A 27314-nucleotide genomic window follows, 5' to 3' on the forward strand; every position below is an offset into this window, starting at 1 on the left:
TTCAAAATAAGTGGCCTACTCAAAAGAGTATGCGATTTTAGCTCACGCATCGAACTGAATCAGTCTGAACAGATCTCACTGAGTCATTTGACCGAGCGCTTGTCTGATTCACAATGCGCCGATTTAAGTGTAGCCTAATTTTACCGCGGAATGTTACTTGTCACTTTAAAATCAGCATTGATAATGATTATTTTTATGGATTATTTTAATATTTATTTCAAATGATTTATCTGTGCACATTTTTTAAATAGCACTCTTAATCTTTAATCAAAATCTACTCATGCATAGCAATTGCAAACAACAATTCAATCCGATTCCCGATGGACGTAATTCCCGGTGTTCTGCCGAATTTTGACCCATTTGGCGGGGGTCAACATTTGTTACAACACTAAAGTTCTTATTCAAGGTCTATACGTAACAATAGAAGGAAAGCACATGCCATTGTAAACAGAGGTGCACAAAGGCTACACTCTATTAGAGTATAGCTAATATAAAACTCAAGTAAGGTACAGATACTCAAAAAGTGTACTTAAGTACAGATACTCAAGTAAATTTACTTGCTTAGTGTCCACCTCTGGCAAACACGTGTGGGTGTGGGGCTCTGCAGACCCCTGTCTAAAACTTGAGCACACTAACTATAAATAGGGCTAGGCAGATGGAATTTTGACATTCAATGAATGGCTATTTATTTGTAGCGCATCTTTAGAGTGGAAATCATAGTTTCTCTGGCATCATTATACACAAAAGTTTATTATTGGATAAAAGATTAAATGTTAATCAATGCCAGTGTTACTTAAGTTGTACTAAATTTTGTTTATTTGCACATTTATTTTAGGAGCAAGGGCCTGCAACAATGTTTGCAGGTCAAAACATTTTAGTTTCTTTTGTATTATTTTACCATCTGGCCTACTACAACAATGTTCACCGATTTTAATGCTGTTCTCTCTCTGGCCATTAAAAAAAAAAAAGCACACATTCAAGCTTAACACATCCACCACATGAGAATCAAAAATTTCCAACCACTAAAAGCTGTTTTTTTATGAGTCATGATCCCCAGACCAAACCATGCAGACCACAGTCAAAGGATGAGCTTATTGTGTGTATTCTACAAACATCTGCATAAGCTTAAGACCTCTTTTGAGTAAATTTATATACAAAACAGAACAGGTTATTAAAATGGTGAAAAAACTGTTAAATTCTCTAAGATATAAAATTGCCTTTCATATTTATTAAAATTTCAGCATTTTAAAAACATGCATGATGCATGAACCTATACTATTACTACCTTACTGGTTGAGATCTGCAACAATGCAGATCACATCCTTTTGTCAAACAACACTTTTTCACAGTTTCCAACATTTTACACACTTATTATCTTCACTTTTACACATGATGAGTCAGTGACCATCTAAGTGTGAATTTTTTTTTCATACCTGTTTATTGGTTTGAATATTGATATGTTTTTTTTTGTGTGTGGTATAAATATGAGCACAGCACAGTTACTTCTCAATCTGCATGTGGGAGCCTCTATTACAAATTCCTTTTAGGTAAGTAAAAAAAATAGCCTGAATTGACTTCTATGTGAATGAGCATTGCATTTGTAAAATAAATAAAAGGTCAAGGAAACAAAAATCATATATATATATATATATATATATATATATATATATATATATATATATATATATATATATATATATATATATATATATATATATATATATATATATATATATAGGTTTTCAGAGGTTTATCATTTTATATAAAAAAAAATAAAAAAAATAAAAATCTGCATTATTGGAACTGTAAAATTGTTGAAATATATATATATATATTTTACAGTTGTTTTATGGTTTATGTAATACCATTTGATATTACCCTTATGTATTATTTGTTTAATTAAAATAGGTCTTAAAATCCCGTAAATGTGATTTTTACCCATTTTAAACCATGCAGATTACCCTACCTTATATTAATGTACTGTATGTAAATAGAAACACTAAAGTTAATATTAATATTGTGTGCTAATAATCAGTAAATTTTTTCATCCTTTTAATTAACTAGGCCTATATCACAGCAGAATAATATCATAGACCCAGATGTGCAATGATTCCTCTAGCTATCCTGTGGTCTGGGCTTTTTCTGCACCTTCCTCCTCCAACCAGCCCAGCTTGCTTTCTGGGTAAAGAAGCAGAGTGTCAAGATGCCGATTTTGCACCAGGATCTGACTTGGCTGGAGAGGGTTACGACATAACTAAGATGCAACGCCTGGGGACTTTTGTCATCGACATGAGTAAGTGGGAGCTCAAGAACAACACGTGTAACCTGTGCAAAAACCCATACATGCAAGACAAAAAGCAGAAGCTCCCGGTGCCTGTGGTTTTCTGGAAAGCCACCCAAAAGTGCAGCAAGTCATTATCCAGCTCTGTTTATGAGTCCAGCGAGTCCCTGATCAGTTCCAGTGCCTCCTCCATAGAGAACAACTGGAAAGCCGACCTGGGAGTAGGCAATATGTTGAATAAGATGTCGCTGATGTTGGCAGGAACTAACTCCAGACTTGCTGAGTATTCAATGACGAAGACCAAAAAGGACAAGTTCAGCTTCATCAAACAGTCTGCGTCCTGTGGATACTACAGGTAAGACTTAATAGGTCACACTTTATGTTAGGTATGTTTAACTACTATAGCTATGTACTTCAAAAACATAAAATATATAAAATATAGAAGGTATTGTGTTCATATTCTATTTCAAAATACTGAGGTGGGATACGGGTAAGGTTCGGGACAGGTTTGGTGGTATGAGTTGGTTAAGGTTAAGGGTAGGTTAAAATGAAAGGAAACTGTCATTACAGAAATTAATTACAGCTGTAATTACATGAAATTATATTTAAAATATAAGTACAATGTGAGAACAAACCCCAGCAAGTTACACAATAAGTGAATTGTATCAAATTATTAACTTAAATCTTAGTACATAGTGAAAAACACATAGGGACATTTTCAGTTGGCCGAATTAAATTTCTGTGAATTAAATTGCATTAATTCACAGATTTTATATATATATATATATATATATATATATATATATATATATATATATATATATATATATATATATATATAATGATATATATATATATATATATCAGTTGTTGTGATAAGCACCATGGTTTATTGTTGACTGTAGATTTGAATGTGCAGCAAATATAAGCAAATATTTTTGTCTTCAGCTACAGGATTGGCAGCGGCTTTACTTTACATCGCGAACTAAACCACGATTTCACAAACCTTCCAGAGACATATGACAACCAAACAAAAGAAAGCTACTTGTCACTTGTTGAAAAGTTTGGCACACATTACATTGTCCAGGTAAATCCATAGAAATATCAGTGCTTATACATACTGCAAGGTATATGTTTATTTTTACACTTGCGCACTATCGCGCTCCCTCTATCACATATACGTCTGTGTTTTGTGTTTGTAGGTGACACTGGGTGGATCTGTGCAATCTGTGACCAGTGTCGAAAAATGCATGGCTACTCTACAGGACGTCAGTGTGGACGAGGTCAAAACATGTCTGGACGTTGTGGCATCTGCAAGTATAAAGGGGAGGGCCACTACAGACATAGCATACAATCACTGTAAAAAGGCCCAAGACACAAAACTGAGCCAGCACACTTTTACCACCAGTTTTAGTGACAGGTTTGTATTAGAATGTAATATATAATTATAATCCCATATAATAATATTATATGTTTATTCAAATTGCTTAATTAAAATGAGATAAAGCAAACCATTCGCTATACATTTTGTCCTAACTTAATTTGTGTTCAATCACCCTTAAATATAAGTCAAATAGAAGTTTATTTCATCTGTTTGTGTTGAGATTACATGAATGAATTGTGTTGCATTAACTGAAACTGTGCAGGACTAGCTAGCTAAAAGTTTGTGCAGCTACCTAGTGCAGTATTATATAATTCAGTTGTGTAATATTAAAATAAATGAAAATTAAGAGGATGAATAAATATATGAAATTGAATGCCTGAATCATGTCAGGGAGCCATATAAAATTCACCTTGAGACTACTTAAATGGGTCACTTAAAATGCATTCATTCCATGATGTTAAAGTTACATGAACAAGTTATGTTTAACTTCATTAATTCATGTAGGACCGATGAACACGATTAAATCATATAAATCCAACTCACTGTTTTTTCCAGTGCACTTAAATATTTTGTTCTTTATTTTTTTTTACAAGGTTAACTGAAATCACAGGCGGGCACACTCAAGACACTGAGCTTCTCTTCTCATCCAGCAATGACCGTGGTGCTTACAAACAGTGGCTTTCCTCATTGGCAGAAAAACCAGATGTGATTTCCTTTTCACTGAAGCCCCTCCATATGTTACTGCCAGTCAAGAACCCAAAACATGAGCAATTACGCCGAGCCATTCGTGACTACATACTGCAGAGGGCCCTTTGGAGGAACTGCTCCACACCTTGCAAGGCCGGTATTGTAACTAACCCCAAGGAACCTTGTGTGTGCAGCTGTCATAACAACCCTAATATAAAGGCAAACTGCTGCCCTGCACAGCGCGGACTTGCTCAAATTACTGTAACTGTGACAAGGGCGACAGGTCTATGGGGAGATTACTTCACGCAGACTGATGGGTATGTCAAGGTCCTGAGAAATCAAAATATCTTTCTAGGGGAGACGCCGGTGATTTGGAACCAAAATTCACCAACCTGGAACTGGAAGTTTGATCTCGGCAGCTTCGTTCTCTCTAAGTTTGGGGGTCTGAGACTAGAGGTGTGGGATAGAGACAACAAGTGGGACGATGACCTCCTAGGGGCGTGCAACATACAACTGACAGCTGGCGTAAAAAGCAACTTCTGTTCACTCAACCATGGTTTGCTGTACTACAGAACAGCTGTAGCTTGTGCTCCAAGTTTAGCTGGCTCCTTATGCGCAGATTACGTTGGCTCTCCAATGTCTTCCCATCTGGAGAAGATGTACGTGTCACGACATGCCCGGCCCATCCCGAAAGACATGCTGATGAAAATGGGGGTCCTTTTAGATGAGCGCCGCTTTCAGCTCAGTCAGACCAGTGATCCTAAAAGAAAAACTCAGACTCTGTGAAAGCTTAAAATAATGTTTAGCATTAAAGCACAGTAAAAAAAAGTAAAAAAAGGAAATATAATTTTAGTAATTAGATTTAAAAAAAAGTGTTTTGCATCTCAGCATTTGCATTTTATAGTTGGCATTAACTGACATTTTCTTTGTTTTATTTTGTTATCGAGATCTTCGATACTGATTGATATGATGTCTGTTTAAAATCTGCACGTTTTGATGGTCTCACAACAGATATTCTACTGACAAGAAGTAACTTATCAAGTAAAAGTCAACTTATTCTGCTTACCCTAACTGTAATCCTAACCTTAACCTAACAGTCACCTATTACTTTGAGTTTCATGTTGCAAATGAATAAGTGAATTAGCTGACATGTCATTGAAAAGTTACTTATAGTTAGTAGAATGTCTAAAGTAGACTATTAAAATAAAATGTAACTTTCTTCTCATTATATTTTACTTGCATGCTAATTTGTGTGGCTAATAAAGAAATCAGGAAAAGCAAGTGATTCTTCTAAAGTGATTCATGTCGTGCATGATTTTTAGGTTGCCGAACTGTGAAGAGTGTGTAGGAGGTTAGGCCTGTTTAATAAACCACAATAGGAACTATGTGACTAACATTAACACAAGAACTTAACATTTAGTAAAGTTTGGATCTGACTAACTTTGTGTTACGGTCACTGTCTACGTGTTCCATGTTTTAACAATGCACAGGTCAATGTGTGAATGAATGCTCACATGTTCCAATGACATGTTGTAGGCCCCCATCTCACCACAGAAAGTATGCGCTGCAATGGCTATTTAAGACCACAGAACTCCTATGAACTAAAAAGTGTGTCTTCACTTACCCACAGCAGATGAGTGTGTATTTTTTTTATTGGTAGCGCATAACGGTAAAGCCCACCCACAATCTTGGGTTTATTTGTCACATATAACCCCTCTCACACATTACACACGAACGCTGTTAGACAAAACAGAGTAGCTGCAGGTAAGAAGAGACTTTTACATCTCTTTTAAAAGAGCATAGTGCTTTTTCTTGTTAGTTAAGCTTGTTGTGCCTATGATGTAATACAAAGGAAATAAACAAACTGAAATGTGTTCCTTTTTTAAAATATTATTTCTTATGATCCTGTAAGCAAGATTCACTAAATTGTCTCACAAATTCCATAATCTTAACTACAATATAATTACCCTTTTTCATCCACAACCCACTGTTATTAAAAAAAACCGATGAACAAGGCATCCATACTGTTATGACCATCCTGTTAATATTACAACATTAGTTATGATTTAGAGACTACAGTTTATATTGCATGTTTTATTTACTTCAGAAGTGTTAGTTAAACTCTACAATTCCATTTGGTGATGATAATTAATTTTAATTTCAATATGAATTTTATTACATTGCATTACATGAACATAAACTATATTTATATATATATATATTTGTTTTATATTTTTAAATTATATCAAAGTATGACCCTGCTCTCCTGATGCTAGTGGTGATAAATGATTTCTAATGACACATAATAGGAAAATATAAGATACATTTTGAAGACAACTTAATATTTAATTTTTTCCCCCAACTTGTTGATTGGATGTAAGTAGTTGCCTTTATATTGATTGTGATTTTTTTTAGTAGGTGGGTTTAAATCTGTTGTTTTTCTCAACAATTAATGTGTAATTTTATATTGCCTTGTGAAATTCCAATAAAAAGGGATAACTTTCCTTTTTGTCATAGGAAAGAAAAGCATCCATACACCTTATCTCATCCCATTTTACAGAGATGTGGGCCGGGCTTGTTATTTACCTCTTTCTGCCCGTCGTGCAGTCATGCGCTAAAGGTAAACCGAATGAATGCGCAGAGGCAAACTTCGCCCCCGGGTCCAACCTTGCCGGAGAAGGATACGATGTGACCAAGATGCAGCGCAAGGGAGCCTTTGTCATTAACACTGATGTCTGGAGGCGGAAGGATAAATCGTGCACACTTTGCAAGAACCCCTACATGGACGGGGCAAAGCAAAGGCTTCCTATATCTGTGGTGGACTGGAGACCCAGCCAAAAGTGCAGCATAAAAATATCAAGTTCCCTGTACCAGTCCAGTGAGGATCTGGTCAGCTCCAGTACCTCCTCTATAGAGAACAACTGGGGTGTAAATTTGGGGATAGATATTGGCCAAAATAAAGGCTCATTCATTATGGCTGGAACAAACTCAAAGCTTGCGGAGTACTCGATGGAGAAGACCAAAAAGGACAAGTTCAGTTTCGCCAGTCAAACTATCTCTTGTGCCTTTTACAGGTGTGATATACCATGTTTTACTGATTCACGCCTCCCTTGACCATTATACTGATTATTCTTCTATCGCCTTTAACGTGGTTTCAATGTCTACCTACAGCTACCGGGTCTCCAACAAGCCTGTTCTCCATCCCGAGTTCAAACGCTCTGTGAAAGAGCTTCCCAAGACATACAATCTTGATTTCAAACCGCGTTTCTACAAATTTATTAACAACTATGGGACCCATTACATCACTAAGGTACTTTTGGTTTCACCCTTTGTTACAGTTTACGCAACTTGTTTTGTATGGATTTCAACGACCCAAAATGCTTTAACAGTAAAACATAATTGCATAATAAGTGCATAGATTAAATGTTTTGATTTTCCCAGGTAACTCTTGGTGGAAGCGTCCAGTCTGTGACCAGTATCCGACAGTGTGAGGTCGCTCTACAGGGCCTTAGTGTGGATGAAGTGAAGATATGCTTGGAAGCGGAGGCAAATGCCAGCATTCGTGGTAAAGTAGATATGAAAGCAGAAACTAAGCACTGTAGTGAAAACAAGGACAAAACAGAGCACAAAAGCAGCTTCTCCAGCCGCTTTAATGACAGGTGGGTTTAAAATAGGATGCACTATACTTTGTTGTTATAATACATAGCTTATAATACATATATTGTCCTTGCACATACAAATCAACAGAAGAGATGCACAATGCATTGGTACCATATCACATCTTATATTTAGATTAGCCGTAATCTAACACTCAGTTGATCTAAAAATAAATAAATATTTTAATAAGAGTTAAATTCAGCCTCTATTTTTCATACATTATAATTTTGTGATTCACTTGTAGCATTTATAACTACTTATTTAATTTTTTTGTGAATTATTTTTTCCATTCATTTAATTTTTACAATATATTTGATTTACATTTTATCTGAATATCAAGAACGTTTAAGCATATACTCACTTCATTTTGATAAATTTATCAGAAAACAAGACTTACTATGTCATTTTGCTTCTCAATGTATCTTCATTTTAGAATATTTAGATATTCGTATTGGAAAAACAAGACAAAAATACAGAGCAATGAATTCCCTTTTGAAGGGAACTTGAAAATAATTATTAGACAGAATTTTTATATTGGTGCATCCCTAATTAGCAGATCCCAAATGATCATTGTTTTTCCATTCAAAGGCTGACTGACATCACTGGAGGTCACACCACAGAGCCCGAGCTCCTTTTCTCAGGAGGAAAAGACCCGGCAGCGTACAAAGAATGGCTTGCATCCCTTCCGCAAAACCCAGATGTGATTTCTTACTCTCTGGAGTCGCTACACGAGCTGATCCCCACCAAAGATCCAGTGCGCAAACACTTGCGCCAAGCCATCCATGACTACATTTTGGAAAAGTCCCTCTGGAGGAACTGCACAGATGCTTGCAGGGATGGCGTCAAAACCAACCCAAACAAACCATGTGCCTGCACTTGTCGCAACAATCCGGGGATCACTCCAGATTGCTGCCCATCCAAGCGTGGACTTTCTCGGGTACAGGTCACAATCGTGAAGGCTGAAGGTCTGTGGGGTGACCAAACCACAGCGACAGATGGATACGTTAAAGTGTTCGACAAACATAACGTGCAGGTCGGGCGCACCAATATGATCACAAATAACAACTCACCCTACTGGGGCAGGACCTTTGATCTGGGTGATGGTGTCTTAGCAGAAAATGACAAGATGAAACTAGAGGTGTGGGATGAAGATAGTAAGTGGGACGATGATTTGCTGGGAACCTGTGAAATACCCATAAGAGCAGGTCGGAATGAAAATTTCTGCAATTTAAATCATGGGGTGCTGTTCTACAAAACAGAAGTGACATGCGCCCCAAGTTTGTCTGGCCCCTATTGCGCCGATTATGTGGGTTCTCCCATGAACTTTCACCTGGAGAAGGCGTATGTGTCTCGAAATGCACGACCTGTGCCAGCAGAAATGCTAATGAGCAAGGGAGTGCTTCTGGACAGACTTTACGTTCATCAAAAGACAAATTACAGTGCTAAAACTATTTTGTAGCAAGTTTTGGCTTTGGATCTGATTATACGAGTATTCGAAATGAAACCAGATGTGTTGTATTTACCACTATTAAAGAGTCATATGTAATATAATTTAACATATCTCAATTTTAGAGACCCTGCTCAACACATATTTATTATCGGGTTTCTTTATTGCAGCATTTCCATGCTTGCACTTTTCAAAAACACATCATATACATTGTAACTTTACTGTATTATGCTCTTTCAGTCTTAACACTGTACTATTTATAATCATTTTAATTTTTTTATCATGAATTCTTAACCTACACTATGACAATTATTCAACTTATTGTGTATGCAAATATTATATAACTTAAAATATAATGCTCTGTGTCATTAAAAGCTCAAAATGCTTCACATCATCTGCTTGGAGTTGAATTTTCTGACCCATCTGCTTTGTTTAAAGGGATAGTTCACCCAGAAACAAATATTGGTGTCGCACCTGACTTTTTTTCTTCGGCAAGACACAAAAAGGAGATACTTTGAAGAATGTTTTTGTCTATACAATGAAAATAAATGCGATCCAAAATAACACAGGACCCCACTGACGTTTATTGTATAGACCAAAAAAGCACTCTTGGTGGGGGGGAGTGAAACAGGTTTGGAATGAGTGACATGAGTCCGAGTAAATGATGACAGAATTTTTATTTTTCTCTCTTTAAAAATGGCTCTGATTTGTCTTTTTTTCTTAAATGGTGTCTCAACAGTGTGACACAGGAAGCTTGTTGTGTGGTTTTCCTGTAGACGGATGAGAACTGAGAGCAGCATGTTCACCCATATGACACCTCACAAGGTTATCACTTGTTATACTCTTGTTATTTAGTTTCTCTCCCGCTTTGAGACATTACATAATGTTTAATTTGATAAGACAAACAATAATGTCCTCTTGAGTTGTTCTGACGCTAATAGCACAGATTCAACCCCAATCATCACCCATCATTTTTATGACATCCTCAATGATCGCATAGTTGCCAAACAAACACCATGGAGTCAGATTAGAAGGTGGAATATTTCGTGTTTTATAAGAATTAAAATAACAGCCAATGAAATGCTTTGCACATTTTAGTTAGATACAGAGACACAAAAGGACGTGAAACACTCCCCTCCACGAGACAAATACTGGGGGAACATCCACAAACATCACATAACAATAAACATCAAAACCACACATACACACAAAACACACATGCCCACACAAATGGGCACAAAAGTAAAGCTAAAACAATATGCCAGACAAAAACATGTCACAAAACTGCACAACGCTGAGGAACACTAGGTGAAAAGGGCCCAAAAAAAACACTGATGAAGTTAATGGCATGGCCCTGGAAATCAACCTAAAAAGACAGAGAAGATGAGGAGTGATAAATGAGAAAGGATAGAAGAAACAACATATTGAGTTCAGAATACAGAATATCTAATACATCATATACCTTTGTACCCATTCCCATAAATGCCACTAAGCTTGCTTCCATCCTTCTGTCCTGTAGAAGAAAGATTGAACATAGTGAAACTAACAGCACGCTAGATCTCTAAACTTGTTGGTTTAACTGAAATGGCTTCATTACTCACCACCATAGGAACCTTGACCACCAGCACTTAGCGCTGCTGCATAGCCTGTGCCTAGAAATGATTAGTCATCACACTCACTATCAGTCAAAGGCTTTTATGTATTTAGTCAGTGATGTCTGCTAGCTATTAACATGTTACTGCAGAAATGATGGTCAGTTATCAGTCCATATTATAAATGACTGAATTATTTAATCAGTAAATATTATATATTTAATGAATATACTTAAATGTTAGGAGTCTGTATTATTTTTTCAGTTAAAAAAAAAGTATTTTATGCTCACCAAAGCTGCATTTTTAAAAAGAAATCAGTAATATTTTGAAATATTATTGTAATTAAAAAATAACCATTTTCTATTTAAATGTATTGTGAAGTGTAATTTATTTCTGTGTTGGCAAAGCTGAATTTTCAGCATCCTTTCTCCAGTCTTCAGTCACATGATCATTCAGAATTCATTATAATAGGATTTGGAGCTCAATTGACATTTTTATGTAAATTGACACTTTTGAGCAATTAAATGCATCCTTGCTGAATACAAGAATTCATTTCTTACAAAAAAATGTTTTGGCCCTAATATTTTAAACAGTAGTGTATTAAATGGATATTAAGTGCATGCTAATTTTCTCTATTTTTACATTTAAGGCTGCAGTTTTTTGCACTCAGCGGTTAATAAACAGAACTGCACGTGTCTTGTGGAAGAACATTGCAGCCGGAGATACTTCTCTCTGTTTATGTCTATGGTGGATCACGCAGGGACTGTGCTCCTCCGCATCGGTAACTACCAGTCTGGCCAGAAATAGTCCCAATATAAATACTTATTATAAAGGTACCATAATGATTCAGGGTAAGACAAAAACACGGTTTGGAAAATGGATCCATGTTGTACATTCTCATTATATAATTTTTGTAAATCTTGAACACAAAACGGACAGCAGCTTTAAATGACCTTTCCTCTCATCTAAAACTCACTTAAAGCTATTTATTTTTTATGGGGTGTTCAGGCAAATGGCACATGGTTTTAATATCAGCCATTGATCAGATATCAGTCATAACATAAAAGTAGCTATCATAATGGCAATAAGTTGTTGAATCTATCCATACAACAATGGACCCATACAGGTTGAAGAAGTTATTGCATTTTGAGTTACTGCAACTCTTCAAGATAATAATCATTATAGATGAATCAAATAAAATTGCTCATATTCTCACCATATTTGGCAGCTGTCTTTGTAACATCAGCGCCCAGACTGAGTTGCTCAGCACCAAAAGGATAACCAGCATCACCTGCGGGACAACACATTTAAACCGGTCTCAAAATCAGACAGACCAGTTCTCTTTCTCTCTTTTTCTTACCAACTTACCATCAATCCCAGCAGAAATGACTGGTGCGCTGTAAGGAATCTGGCCTACAGCTCCACCTGTGCCAGTAGCAATTTGTTATAAAGGAAGAGTGACTTTGGTATGAAATATTATAAATACATTTGCTAAAACTTCACAATGTTACCTGCTAAAGGCTCCATTGCTCCACCTGTACCACCTAATAGAGACAGACCATCTTTACTTTCTTTTTGTTATATAGGTATCTGATCTTAATGATCATATCTGGTTTATTCGTATGCTTTATCATCTTGTTTAAATCGTCTTTCTTTTTCTCCCAAGGGATTTTCATGTTCAAGTCAAATTCTCAGGCAAAGCATCAGGAAAGCCAGTATTTGCATGTTGCATTTGAATAACAAACATATGCAATGCACGTACCCAGACCAGCGTCTGGCCCGAGGGTTGGTATTCCTCCGTATGTAGTTCCACCATAACCACCAGTCTTGCCTTGAGGGCCAAGTCCAGCTGAGACCACAGGCTGGCCTCCGTAAGGCAAGGACCCGGCAGATCCAAGAACTCCACCAGCCCCTTTAGACAAATCAAAGGTATGACAGCATCAAGCAACCACAACCACTAAGACATATCTAAACAGAAGAACATAATGTACATTAGCATGACTGAACATGGGTCATATAAGCTGGAAAGATTCAGGAAACTATATGTATATATATATACGTTTGAATAGTAGTGTCAATAGTGTGTTTAAATGAATTTGTTTCAATGAATTGGCAAAGTCTTCAGTTGTCTTTTTCTTACCGTACTTTCTAGACTTGGCATCAGTACCCAGGCCGGGGTTCATTATCATCCCGGGACCTCCAAGGCCTCCAGCTCCAAGACCTGCAAGAGACATTGACCTCTGTGAGATCACCTCTCACGCAGAGGATGCTGCTTCTAGTTACCATTCCTGCTAGCCGTATTCCAACAGCAAATTACAGTCTTAGACAGACTACCTTAGTACTTAGTATAAAAACATCTGCAAAGGCAACATCTGCTCTCTCTAGTGGTTAAGCTATTGCAGTTCAGATATCTTAATTTACCCAGATTCAATTTAATAAGATTCATAGGAGAGAGTGAATTAAACTCTGGATGACGTGCTGTATTTCAGGTGTTTTGAATCTCTCTTTGGTGTGAATACGATGTTTTTTGTTACACTAAAAACCTTCAGCCTTACCAGCTACACCGTTCAGGCCAACATTATCAGCTACCACTGATGGGTAGACAGGTCCTGTAACATAATTATAATTGTCACTCAATTATAATTATGCCTATATGTTAGTGTGATGTTAGGATGCGCTCCATCGTACCGATCCAGTCTGACTCACCTGCCCCGTAACCTTCTGCTGTGCCATAAACATCACTGCCATATCCATTGCTGTACCCTGCGGAGAAAACAGTTTTCAACCCAGCACTCAGCGCAGGAAAACAATGGCGGGGTGTTAAAATCACACAGGAAGCAGCTCTGTGTTCTCTAATTCAAGGTAAACCACTTTGCAACCAAGATGATTTGGAAAAAATGAGCATGCCAGGGTGTGAAATGTTTGGGTGTTTCTTGCACAAACAAGCACGCACGTTTCTATAAGCACTCAAACGCAGAGGTCTTAGAGGAGCACTTAGCCTGTAGCGCGGCTCTTGGCCTTGTGCTGAACCAGCAGGCCGCTGATCCGACCACACTCTGTGCTTAATGCATCAGTGCACCAGTATATGATATTACTTACTACTACTTAGTACTAACAGAGACGAGAACAGTTGTCAGAAGAAACACTTGGACATTATTTAAATGGGGGGGGGGGGGGGGGCTAGAGTAGTCACTTTTTATTTTACTACAGTAAATATTTTAGAGCATTACAGATAGCATACACGTTGTCACAAATGGAAGCCTACCGTACAATTTAAACAGGGAAATTTTGAAATGTAAAAGCATTCTTAAAATAGTAAAAATGTAAAGGTGGCACAAAAGTGGCAACTTGCCCCAATACAAATGTGACATAAGTTGTTTAAAAAAAATTATATTGGAATTTTAGTGTGGCGGACAGAATTCACAAAAACAATCATAAAAACTAAAATGTGTATTTGATTTAAAAATTGGTGTTAGAAACCACCATATAAGCTGCTGTAAAAAAGTCTTGTTAGATAGTTAGATTGTTCTTCTATTCTTCTGCCTTTTTTGTTTAAATATACAGTAAAATAGTAATATTGTAAAACAGTATCACCATTTAAAACAACTTTTTTATTGTAATATATTTTAAAATAAGTAATTTATTCCTGTGATAGCAAAGCTGAATTTTCAGCATCATTACTCCAGCCTTCAGTGTCACATGATCATTCTAATATCAATATGCTATGCTGCTTTATATTTTTGTGGAAATCATAACATTTTTCACATCATACTTGATGTGAACTTGATGAATATAAATAGCAAAATAACAGCACTGATTTGAAATAAAAATCTTGGTAAAATTACACTTTTGATCACTTGAATGTGTATTTATATAGCTAGCCCTTGTGGCAATTTCCCAGTGTGACAACTAGTCCCGGTCCCCACAGTATAATGAAGAAATACATATTACTTACCAATTTGCTTTCCCGCTCTAACTCCCTGTGGATATCCACCTACCCCAAGACCTGCATAAAGTAAATAAATTAGCTGTTACCAAAGTATGAATATGCTATAGCATATATTTATGATGATGTGTCTTCTGGAAGCTAAACAATATTTTACAATACCTGCTCCATAGCCATCAGAAAATCCACCTCCAAGATAACCAGCAGCGCCAAGGCCATACCCTGTGGACAAAACATGATAACTTTAAAATTTGGCCACTATTTATTTTTACTTTAATAAAAATCATGGTCGTCACAGAATCCTCTGATCTTTCAGGGGCCTGTGGGTCAGAGTAATCATGCGAGAAACTTCACAGTGTGACTAGTCCATTCATGTGGCCTGTGGGAGGAAAATAATGCAGCATGCATTGGATACACATTAGCACAGAGGTAGATATAAAGATAAGGGCTCAGGTGAAGCATATAAAAAGAAAAGTGAACAGAAAAAAAGAACAGCCCCAAGAAATAGATGAGGCATTAGTCCAGCACACACACACACCAACCCTTCTGAACAGCTGTGCTAGAGAAAAGCACTTATTCATAGACCCGCAGCTGCAATGAGTCCAAGATGAGGGGTGGATTTTCCAGTCCACAATCACTAACACATGTGTCATAGGTCATATTTTCATTTCATTTGATGGCGGTTTGAGTACTGCATTGATTTTAGACTGGGGAAAACACCACCTCATGACATGCATTCGGCCATAAACCGGTGACGGTTTAATGTGGAAGACGTTTACCCTTGTTGGATGGTTTGGTGCCCTGTCTGCTGGGCAAAACTGCTCCTGTATCGTATCACAACAGTGGTTTATCTCAACATTGAGATAACATAGTTATGGAACATAGAACATAGTTCCCAATATCTTTTTCATGCATCCCTTTACTTCCAATGCACATTGGAAAATATTTATTTACAGAAACTAAGCTATTTGTGGTGTGGTGTGTATACCACTAAACAGTTTCAATACTACGGTGATAAAAACCAGCTTTATTGACAAATGCAGTGAAGGCTTTACCATTGTTTATAACTCCTTGTCCATTAGTCATATCTGCAGCTGGACCGTAGCCTACAGATTACAACAGTATAAAGTACTTTATGTAGTACAGGATCTTGTGTTGATCATTTGATCCAAAGAAATCTACACTATCGTTCAAAAGTTTGGTTATGATTGAAGTTTTCATTTTTTATTTTTTTTTAGAAACTGAATTATTTTATGTTGTCAAGACATTAAATTGAGCTGAGTTAAAGTACATACATTTATAATGTTATAAAATATTTCTATTTTTTAAAAATGCAGTTTTTTAACTGTTCGTAAAAGAATTCAGATTACACAGTTTCAACAAAAATATTAATAATAAATGTTTCTTGAGCAGAAAATCATCATGAACGATTTCTGAAGGATCACGTGACTGAATACTTGAGTAATGGTGCTAAAAATTCAGCTTTGCCATCACATTATGTTTTAAGATATATAAGCATAGAAAAGTATTTTTTGAAACTTTTTTTTACTGTATTCTTCATCAAATAAATTCTTGATATGATTTGGTGAGATTAAGAGACTTTAAAAAAATCTTACCAACCCCAAACATTTGAACGTTAGTGTACATAAAATCTGATGTGATCTGTCATTAATTCAGGTAAATGCTATAAGCTGATGGAGTGTGTTTACCCTTATTTTGAGCCCTCATTCCATTGGTCACTCCTGGTCTTGAGGGGAAACCTATGGACCGCAGCTACAGTTACTATACCAGTCCCAGAGACATTACTCAAAATGTATCCTCGTTTGAACTTTATACTGACTATACCGTATATATTTAACCATTTACTACATCTATCATATTAAAACAGAGATTAAAAACCAAGTCACACATACATCTGGGATGAGGTTTACCATTGGTTATAGCACTCTGTCCATTAGGGACCCCTCCGTGACCATAACCTAAACATCACAACACCAGTTAACATTCGCTAACAAGATACTATCAACACAGCAGCTGCCAATGATGCAAGAGCATAAGAAATGGAACTCTGCAGGATAGAAATCAAAGACCCCACCACCACCACACACATTTCAAAATAGCCATAGTGAGGTAACAGAGAGCAACCATAAGGTAATTTGTGCTTATTTTCACTGTATGCTTTTGTGTTACAGTGTAAACGGCTTAAGTACTGTAAACAAAATGACACAACAGCAGATTTAAAAAGCTTCTAAAAGCATAAAAGTCGCACATGGAAGTACTGAGGTTTACCATTGGCCCTCTCTCCCTGTGACACGGGCTGGCCACCTGTAGGCCCAACACCTGTGAATACAGAAATATCAGCGGGAAGCAATGATTTCAAGGGTGAGCAAGATAAAAAGCAGCAATTGCAAACACAATCGAGTACTGAAGCAGCATGCTTTCTGATTTTTCAAACACCTGTAAAGTTGCATTGATTCTTGATTTTGGCAAAGATCACTAATGTACAAGAGGATATCTCTATTGTGTCAAGACGGATGCAGAATAAGAGACAGGACGAAATGACAGACTAATACAACAGAAACTCTTCCACATGCACAACAACAACATAAACACAAGACTGGCACTGAATGGACCTGGTTTCTAAGTCTAATCAACCTTATTTTTGTCATATTAGGTGTTTATTTTGTTAAAGGGATCCCCTGGTGTTGAGACTTGTATGGCTTAATATAACATAAATGATGTCTCTTACTGAAATATGTAGTAGAAAACCCCTAAAAGATCTACATTATTTAAAAAAATCGATTTTATATTTGGACTATGGGCGGCGCCATTTTGTTTGCGTTCTAGGTTGATGACGTAGAATGGTTGCACTCGGCAATCGGCTGGCGTTGCTATTTTTACCACAACGCAACTTTAAAAGTGTTTCAGATTTAAACAAAACCAAATAATTGCTTTGTAATTGTACTTTGTAATTACTTTGAAATTTGTACTTCACAGGAAATAGCTTACTTCTGTGTTGAAATATAAGGTAGACATTTTGACATAGTTGAATCTTATATAACTTATAAAAATTGAACTTGCTTAAATTATCGTGATGAGTTTTTTTATCATGTATTCTTAGTCATATCCACTATCTTAAACAACCATAGGGTAGAACAACCTATGCTGACAGGACATAGCATTTTTTTTGTTGTTGTTGATGATGCGAGAACATATATGTTGTGTACGGGAACCTTTTGATTCAGGCCTGCAATCCCTGCCGATTCAAACATCTCTATTAATCTTTCCTCCAATATTTTTTTGTGTGCATATAATAGGCCTCTGCAGGCTGGACAACTTTAAAACTGAAACCTAAACCACCTGAACTCTAGATTAGAGTTCTTCTGCCCTGCTCCTGAAAACCTATTGTCCTGCAAAGTTTACACACCTGCCTGTTATTTTCAAGCGGTCATGAAGGCCTTATTTGGATGGTGTTTGATTGGTTGGAGCTAAACTCTGCAGGACAGTGGGTCTCCAGGAGCAGCGTTGTAATCCTTGGATCTCGAAGACCCCCTGGTTTGAGTACTTTTTATGCTCTATCACTTTCTAAACCTTCAAAAATAGCAGCACAGAGACAGTGCAGCCAGGCTCAAACAGACTCAAACGTCAACAACACAACAAGCTAAGGCGTGCAGGGACTACAAAACAATACGTTTGAAGGCAAATCTCCTTTACAAAAGAGAAAAACAAGATGTAACTTCTTAAGTACTTTTACTTCTCAAGTAAATGTATCTCAATTTAATAATGATAGACATTTGGACTGGAAAACGAGACAAAAATACTAAGGAAGAAATTATGCAATAAATCAGTTTATATAGGACTTCCTTCTTTATCTCTACTGTCTCAGGTAAAATTATTCTAAATTATTTCTCATCATTACTCCCATGAGATTATCAGTTTAGTGTGTGCGTGTATGAATGTGAATGTTCTACCAACAGCAATTATCCCTAAAAAAAAAAAGGCAAGAAGAATGAGTTAGAAACTCTGGAGGGTTTACCCAGTTTTGCTGGTTTTGAGCCTTGCCCTATGGGTGTGCCACCCTGTACACCATATCCTGAAGATCACAAAATCATTATGTTACTGTCAATTTCACAATTTTGAAACACTTCATCTGGAAGGGAGTGATCCTTTTTGTTCTCTGACATATAGGCTACTGTAAAACAATAAGTTAAAATACTGATTAATGGTCAGCTAGAACAGAAAAACAATGAACAATTTACCATTGGCTCTCATATCTTGACCAGCAGAAACACCTGCTCCTCCTGTGCCATATCATAAAACATATGAATAAGCTTTGACTCAACAGATGCAAAGCACACATAAGATTACTGAAATTAAACAACAAAGGTAAGAAAGTGGTTAAAATTCTCATAGCAGTGTTTACTTAACACACTTAACACTTACAAACCTACTCCATCCAGGACAAATAAGATGTGCAATTATAAAGAAACAACCACATCCACCTATAGCTTGATAGCACAGGCCCTTTGCATTATCTCAAAGCACAGCCATAACATTAAATCACGTGACAAGCGTCACTTTTTCCAAAGCACTGAAATTATTTTTGAGGGGTTGGGGTATGCATGCAAGACTATTAAAACGTTGATAAACGTATACAAATTATTCTTAACAAAAGATTATGCGATGCAAACACATCTGAGATTTTACTGGGTTGCAGCGCCTTTCGGTGGTAAAGAGAGGTACTGCAGTCAACAACGATAAACTATTTAGCATTTAAAAATGAAGGCCAGTAGATTATTAGAAAGCACTAAAAATAAGGTAGCCAAATATTGTTGCATTCAGTAGGCTACCTATTAATTTGATCAACCAGTTCATGTTCAATGTGAAAAGATGACATTTGAAATATTTTGTAATTACTGATTATTTACTAGGCTACATTTTCTTTTTGCAAATGTATGAACTTACCATATATTAAAACATATATTTTTGTTGAATGTAGCTAATTAAAATAATAGTAGTTGAATTAATTAAAAGATAGAAATTGAGTTTGCCTGCAATGAGGGGTTTAAGGGTTAGTTCAAACAAAAATAAAAATTCTGTCATTAATTATACCCTAATGTCGTCGACACCCGTAAGACCTCCGTTCATCTTCGGAACACGATGAAGATTAACAAAACGGAACACAAAATGAAGATATTTTTGTTGAAATCCGATGGCTCAGAAAGGCCTTCATTGACACCAATGTCATTTCCTCTCTCAACACCCATAAAAGCCAAGATGTCGTTTCGAAGCCTATCTCACTACAGTGGTTCTACAATAATTTTATAGCCTAAAGCGACGAAAATAGTTTTTGTGCGAACCCCCCATTTTGAAATCGCCCATTACTATACAAGTCATTATTTAGTTTTTTGCACACAAAACCTGTTCTCGTCGCTTCATAAAATTATTGTAGAACCACTGTAGTAGGTTTTGTAACAATGTCTTTAGTGCCTTTTATGAGACTTGAGATAAAAAATTACATCAGGGGTGTCCAAACTCGGTCCTGGAGGGCCACCGTCCTGCAGAGTTTAGCTCCAACTCGTCTCAACACACCTGCCTGGAAGTTTACAGTATGCCTAAATAGACCTTCAGGTGTATATCATTGGGGTTGAATCTAAACTGCAGGACAGTGGCCCTCCAGGAGCAGGATTGGACACCCCTGAATTACATTGTGGTCAATGGAGGCCTTTCTGAGCCATCGGATTTTAACAAAAATATCTTCATTTATGTTCCAAAGATGAACGGAGGTCTTACGGGTGTCGAGCAACATGAGGGTGAGTAATTAATGACAGAATTTTCAGTTTTGGGTGAACTAATCCTAAAGGTCCCCCCTTTAGGGTTAGTTCAAAAAAAACAAAAAAACTTTGTTATTAAATGCCACAAATCTGGTGCACCTAAATTACTAGGCTACTAGCTTAATCATGAGATTTTCTCAAATTCCCATTACTGTAGAAATCTGAAATAAAGAAAACATTATTTAAACAAAAACATTCAACTACTTCCTGAAATAAAGTGTATAAAGTTGGTCAGTTGCTGTAACAGCCTCAGTAAATAACAAAAGATTGTTCAGACCCCTGAGTTTTAAAAACACATTTTTTAATAATGCAACTGAGAGAGTTTACATACCGCGTCCAGCGCCGGTGTATCCTCCTGCACCGTAACCTGGCAACAAGACAAGATAGAGGTCAAGGTTGCAAAAAGAAGAAATAAATGACTGTTTAGTGGAAGTTGAAAACCAAAACTCCCACTCTCACCCAATCTAAATCATCAAAAATATGACACCTAATCATGGCAAATGGACAGCATATATATATATATATATTTATATATATATCACTATGTGTTAAAGATTTTAATCACAGAGCAAAGTCAAATTGTGATTGATTGGTTAGATCAGAGCCAATCTTCTACATAACCTTTGGGTCGTACAGCTGTGGCCATAAACTGAAATGTGTCATTTAGTGTTTATTGATTTTGGGACGTTATAGTGCACACACTTACCAAGCTGTGCTCCATATCCATTACCGTTATAACCTAGAATACGTCAAAATCAAACAGCGAATTAGTCTGCGGCAATTGTATCCTGAATGCAAAGCAAATAAATCGCTCTCACCTCTTCCTCCGAACTTCCCTGCTGGATAACCCAAAGCTGCTCCAAGCCCATTGCCTAGGCCATACCCTGTTCCGAGTCCCATTCCGGCAGCTCCAAGGCCGGTTCCAAGGCCGGTTCCAAGTCCAGTTCCAAGGCCGGTTCCAAGATTTGCGGCTAAGACAAAAAAAGTCGGACCATGGTGATGCAAGATGCAAGAATAATAAATCCATCAGACGTAATTTAGGAATGACGGTTTTACCTCCTCCATAACCGAGTGTTCCATATCCTTGATTCAGGCCTCCTCTGCCCGCAGTGGGTCTGTATGCTGCCCCTAACATATACCATAGTCATTACACATTCTACACACACACATTGAGCACATATGCACATAATAACACAGGCTACTGCACACACACAAGCTTGCATGCATTATGCACTATTTTGTTCAAATGTTTAAGGTCATAACGCAGTACACTTCTTTAAAAAAATTTCAAAAATCTTGCCAACCCCAAACTTTTGAATGGTAGTATATACAAAATTAAAGAGAAGAATAGATAAAATCACCTCCAAGATAACGGCCAGCTGTTTGGGAGAAGGAAAAGAACAGCATTAGATGGTTCGTTTAACAGAATCCAAAAGATTAACAGTTATGGCCTATAAATAAACACCCTCATTTGTCTCATTGGCACCTATTTTCAAAGTCAGTTCGATGTATTTTGGCATGTCTTATTGGTGTATTTATAGTTCTTAAAGTTAATATTGGTGTATTTATTGTTCTTATGTTCATCTCAGCTTGATCAGAGGTTGATGGACTTACCACCTGTCTTTCCTTGCTTGCCTGCCCCATAGCCACGGGCTCCAAGAATACCAGCCACTGGACATAGGACAGTACAGAAAGTAATTCAGATAAAATAACCATTGTACTGACATAAGAAAATTGCTAATCAGATTGAACAGCATCCATCGGATTCAGGCAGACAGTCTCACCTCCGGTCTTTGCGATACCAGGACCTACAAAGAAGTCAAGATTGGTGATGAAACTCATTATCATGACCTAACCCTCTATAATATCTCACAGATGCACCACATGTATATAGAAATGAAATATTGCAATATACCTCGATTCGCCAATCTTCCCAGAGCTCCAGTCTGTGGCCTAACTCCTTTAAAACAAGGGAAATATCAACTGTTGTAAATGCATTCAGCCTAAATAGAAATAAAGAATAGAATACCATAATTTTTGGACATTTACCATGATGATATTTCTGACAAACCTTTGTGTACTGTGCAAATACATATTTGTGGCACATTGTTACAATCTGATAACATTATTATAATACCACAATACACTTTTTAAGGGCAGAGGTCATGAAGGTCGTAAAGCTGTGGCTGCTAAAAGAAAAGGGTAGTCAAATAGATTTTGACACTTCCTGGACAAACTCAAATATATGTGTAGAAAGCTTGATTCCTTTTGACTTCTCTGTGAGACTGTTTGAATTCTTAGAATCGACCTATAAAAACTTTCATGGCTGAGATACTGTGCCATCTGACATAACAAAAGATTAGCGGTGCAAATTTCCGCCATCTCCACATTTCGGAACAGGCCTCCATTGACACTATATGGATTCCATTGATGTAGGAAAAAATGGACTGACTGTGAATCGGTCGTATAAAGTCAGCACTGACATGAGGTCGACAAATTTTGACCACCGCTGTCACCTGTCCGGCCCAAGGTTTTGATCTTCAGACATGAAATACGAGCACTCAAGCTGCGGTCAGGGCTATGGAGGCTGCAGCGGATCCTGGCAAACTCAGATATGTTAAGCTGTGACTCACTTCCAGAGGTGTTTTTTTCCCTCTATTTATCAGAGCTTTCAGATATTTAACATACAGTCGTTGTGTGCATTTTATTACGTCATTTTCTAGACACCTTTTAGTCTGACGTACAAACATCCTTGAATGTTGGCTGAAAAGCCGATGACATAATATATAACCATGTCATGCTGACTAAGTGAGATAACAGTGTAGTGCCCAAGACTATATATATATATATATATATATATATATATATATATATATATATATATATATATATATATATATATATATATATATATATATATATATATATATATATATATATATATTCCACTCAAACTGGAGAACTGTTTTACCTCCTGTAAAGTGTTACTTCTTTGATCCTCCAATAAAAATATTTGACAAAAAAAAATATATATTCCACTCGTGTGAATATATCTAATAATTAGAGAGAGAGAGAGAGAGAAAGAGAGAGAGAGAAGAGAGAGAGAGAGAGAGAGAGAGAGAGAGAGAGAGAGAGAGAGAGAGAGAGAGAGAGAGAGAGAGAGAGAGAGAGAGAGAGAGAGAGAGTTTACTTTAAAGTTTTTAAAGAATTGAAAGCGCAAACAAGTAGAAAAATCTCTCGCACACATACAGTTACTTTTTTCATAGTTTGGATATTTCCTTCTGGGCATCAACTAATCAAAGATTTAGGGACTCATGTTATAGTCATAAAAAAGGACTGGCAATTTCCTTTTCTACTTTTTCTAAAGCTGTGCATTTGTAGCATCAGTATAGCTATAGGCCTATATGATTTAAATGTTTAATTAAATCTTGTCAGTATTTCAATAACCCTAATTTTTAATAGTTTTAACTTTCAAATATACAAATATGTTTTCGCACACAATAAATCTTAATAAAAAGTCCAGTCCAAATGGGGCTAGACGTGGTTCAAAAAGGTTATACTGGTGTCACTTTGGTTCAGCAATCCAACTATTTTGTTTTTGTTAACATTTTTTGTCTCAAATGGTATGCAAACTGATTTCAGGTACCCTGATCTGCATCAACACAGCATGACATTAGTGGGTGAGATAAAAATGGGTTTTAAACTCTTACCTCCAACCACTCTTGTGAATTTCTATGCTATTGCAATTCTTAATTGCATATATTATACCATTATATATATTATACCATTCCTTATTTTTTATTATTTTGTTATGATTCATGCATATTTACATTTAATTACCAAACTGCTGTCAGTTTGTCCAGATAGACATTCAGAGAGAGAAAAAAACATTGAAGGAAGGTCTCTCCACTTAATGAGACATACATATTCATTCTGCTTATTGATCTGATATACAGTGCCAGTTGAAATTAAAATAATATAAAAACATTCAAAGAAACCAAAACCGCACATCACATTTGACAATGTGTGGCTTGAGGACACGAGTCAGCCCATGGGATTAACCGTACAACCTCTGATTCTCTTCCATTCAAATTCATCCCATTGGTTTCATTTTCAGTCATAATTACAATGATTTGACCCCATGCGTTTTTAAATGTAATAACACACCACTACACTTCTTTCTTCCCACTCCTGCATTCACAAATTCTCCTCGTTTCTCTATCCTTCCACCCACCCTACACTGTAAAAAAATATTCAGAAAAAAAGTTACCTGGTTGCCTTAAAATTTTGAGTTCATTGAAATTAAAATTTGGAGTTAATACAATGAAGATTTTTTGAGATTCGACAACCTTTATTAAAATATTATTAAAAGATTTTATAAGCATATTGGGTAATTGTGTGTGTTGTATTTCTGATGACGCAGTGAAACATGCCTATAACCTAGAATAAACATGCCATGATTTATCAAATGTTTTATGTGGTTCAGATACAATAATATTTTGAGTTTCTGTTTATGAAACAAATTTCCTTCATTGTATCAACTCAAATTTTTAATATCAATAAACTCAAAATTTCAAGGCAACCAGGTTACTTACTTTTTTAAGTTAAACCAACAAAAACCAACAATTTGTTTTACAGTGTAGCCACTTCAACAAGAGCTTCAGAAGACACATCTAACTTACCTCCTTGAATGGTGTTTTGTACCAGCCACAGGACCAGTGAGGTCTGCAGGAGCGCCCGGACCAGCATGTTGGCAGTTAGACAGACAGAGACCTGGTGACGGGGAACAGCCAGAAATGCACACAGGTGAAGTGAGAGTCAAGCAGCCTCAGTTGAAAGCAGCACCACTGGCCAATCTGCCCGCCTGGCCTTTATTTATTCTCTGGAAGCCCTTGTGTTTCCCCTGACCAGCCCTGCCCTCTGCTATGCTATTGGGCACCCCTGACCAAATCACCTGCCCTTTCACTACTCGTCCCCATTCTACTTCTTTTCCTCATGCTTTACCAAGCCTGAAGAAGACAGTAAGCTTCATTCAGATGTTTATTGTGATATGCCCCTATAGACGGCACATATGGTGGTCACAACACTTTATTCCGATGGTCCACTTTGGACATTCTACTAATTATAAGTAGTATAAGTATATATATATATATATATATATTATTCATTATTTTTCTATTAATTGAAATGTGTAAATCATAAAAAGTGAGTTTTGAGTGTAGGCTGATTGTTTGGTTGTATAGTGACTTTATTATCTTAAAAGGGAAGTTAAGATAATATACAGGTATGTCAATGTATTTATTTGTACAAAGAATATTGGATAGCTATCTAAAAAAGGGATTTTGTACAGTCAGTCAGTCATTATTGAAAAATATGCAATATTATGAAACAATATCAGAATAATATATATAATGACTACACAGAGCACATAAATACAAACGATGATGATGATTATTATTAAAAAGTATTGTTAGTAAGCATATTCAAATCTCATTTTTTGAATATGTGCACAGTAAAACATCTTTCACACAGGTCCACACATTACATGTCTCTAAACCGAGCTACTGATTTACTTACTGATGTCTTTATTAGGGCTGAGTGCTGGCACAAAAATCAGTTTAGGTCAGTCTGCTTAAACACTTGGCCTGACATTCAAGACAGGGCTCCACCTCTCACTGAAATTCAAATGCCATGATTTATAGCAGTAAAAACACCATGTGAGTCACTGCAGTAGCTCCTGTTGGCAAATATTCTGAAAAAAAAATAGACTTTCTGTTTCTGTTCTGTTTTAAGCAGGTATTTGTCTAATGATTAAGTGTAAATTATTTAGGGTTGAGACCTGTGAGAGAGAGAGCAGACAGCCCGTGTCCTGTGATGAAAAGAGCCCAATGGAAGAAGGACAGGGACACTCTGTTGTGTGGATAAGGTTAAAAAGTTATTACCCCAAGTCCAGACAGCTCTGCTCGTTAGTTTTATGTTTTATTAACGTGTGCGACTTTGTTTTAATTACAAATATCCTGCTAGTGAAGCTTTGTAAATATACAAGAGGAATAATACAAACCAGTGTAGGATGTGGAGATGCCGAGTTCCACATTAAGCATTAATAAAAGTTTGTTTTTCACGGGAGGACAGTCACTGGCAGAGACTCGGTCCGGTGAAGTCATATTTCAAAAGCAATTTAAAGCCTCCACCATAACGTCATCAGCAGTTTATTTCGACTTTTGACGCTTTCTGTCTGCATTCGTTTATACACCTTTCTTACCGCACAAAGAACCACCTTGCACTGAAAATAGAACATGCATCGAGTAACACAGTAGCAAGGTTCACGTTTGTTTTATAATCTTTAGCACAGACACCCATCAGACAGAATACACATATAAACAGGTGTAGAACTAGACTCATTTTTCACCATCCATACATCCATTCATCCATCAACGGGAGAAAAATCTCCATTCTTACACCTGTTTATGTGAGTCCTGTCTGGAT

General features: G+C 36.6%; 3 protein-coding genes across 3 annotated transcripts; 2 read left to right on the forward strand and 1 right to left on the reverse strand.

The window, feature by feature from the left end:
- The first annotated feature begins 1404 nt into the window (after positions 1-1404).
- Positions 1405-5610, forward strand: prf1.9 (perforin 1.9). The gene is made up of 5 exons (XM_067415638.1): positions 1405-1547; positions 2065-2636; positions 3230-3368; positions 3484-3701; positions 4259-5610. Exons 2-5 carry the CDS (start codon positions 2107-2109, stop codon positions 5136-5138), a joined length of 1767 nt encoding a protein of 588 aa, XP_067271739.1. The 5' UTR covers positions 1405-1547; positions 2065-2106; the 3' UTR covers positions 5139-5610.
- A 140-nt stretch (positions 5611-5750) lies between these two features.
- On the forward strand, positions 5751-9838 carry prf1.1 (perforin 1.1). Its single transcript, XM_067415650.1, has 5 exons — positions 5751-6116; positions 6870-7426; positions 7524-7662; positions 7794-8011; positions 8598-9838. The coding sequence occupies exons 2-5, from the start codon at positions 6915-6917 to the stop codon at positions 9466-9468; spliced, it is 1740 nt and encodes a 579-aa protein (XP_067271751.1). The 5' UTR covers positions 5751-6116; positions 6870-6914; the 3' UTR covers positions 9469-9838.
- A 660-nt stretch (positions 9839-10498) lies between these two features.
- Positions 10499-25603, reverse strand: LOC137048883 (uncharacterized). Its single transcript, XM_067427215.1, has 25 exons — positions 25511-25603; positions 22744-22788; positions 22613-22636; positions 22443-22499; positions 22190-22207; positions 21885-21956; positions 21647-21799; positions 21535-21567; positions 21160-21195; positions 19254-19295; positions 19031-19087; positions 17284-17334; positions 15774-15818; positions 15157-15216; positions 15004-15054; positions 13755-13811; positions 13604-13657; positions 13189-13269; positions 12811-12960; positions 12560-12592; positions 12417-12473; positions 12265-12339; positions 11058-11108; positions 10919-10969; positions 10499-10822 (listed from the first exon to the last, which is right to left on the reverse strand). Exons 1-25 carry the CDS (start codon positions 25575-25577, stop codon positions 10818-10820), a joined length of 1425 nt encoding a protein of 474 aa, XP_067283316.1. The 5' UTR covers positions 25578-25603; the 3' UTR covers positions 10499-10817.
- Between the last annotated feature and the right edge of the window lie 1711 nt (positions 25604-27314).

This window comes from Pseudorasbora parva, chromosome 2, assembly GCF_024679245.1.
Source record: "Pseudorasbora parva isolate DD20220531a chromosome 2, ASM2467924v1, whole genome shotgun sequence".
Classification (NCBI taxonomy): Eukaryota; Metazoa; Chordata; class Actinopteri; order Cypriniformes; family Gobionidae; genus Pseudorasbora; species Pseudorasbora parva.

Bases quoted from the DNA above. Each gene is read 5' to 3' on its own strand.
- prf1.9 (XM_067415638.1), top strand. From the start codon at position 2,107: ATGATTCCTCTAGCTATCCTGTGGTCTGGGCTTTTTCTGCACCTTCCT. The intron at 3,369-3,483 runs GTAAATCCATAG...TTGTGTTTGTAG, and splicing joins GCACACATTACATTGTCCAG to GTGACACTGGGTGGATCTGT. The intron at 3,702-4,258 runs GTTTGTATTAGA...TTTTTTTACAAG, and splicing joins ACCACCAGTTTTAGTGACAG to GTTAACTGAAATCACAGGCG.
- prf1.1 (XM_067415650.1), top strand. From the start codon at position 6,915: ATGTGGGCCGGGCTTGTTATTTACCTCTTTCTGCCCGTCGTGCAGTCA. The intron at 7,427-7,523 runs GTGTGATATACC...GTCTACCTACAG, and splicing joins ATCTCTTGTGCCTTTTACAG to CTACCGGGTCTCCAACAAGC. The intron at 8,012-8,597 runs GTGGGTTTAAAA...TTCCATTCAAAG, and splicing joins TCCAGCCGCTTTAATGACAG to GCTGACTGACATCACTGGAG.
- LOC137048883 (XM_067427215.1), bottom strand. From the start codon at position 25,577: ATGCTGGTCCGGGCGCTCCTGCAGACCTCACTGGTCCTGTGGCTGGTA. The intron at 21,568-21,646 runs GTGAGAGCGATT...GACGTATTCTAG, and splicing joins AGGGAAGTTCGGAGGAAGAG to GTTATAACGGTAATGGATAT. The intron at 12,340-12,416 runs GTAAGTTGGTAA...GTTGTCCCGCAG, and splicing joins CATTTCTGCTGGGATTGATG to GTGATGCTGGTTATCCTTTT.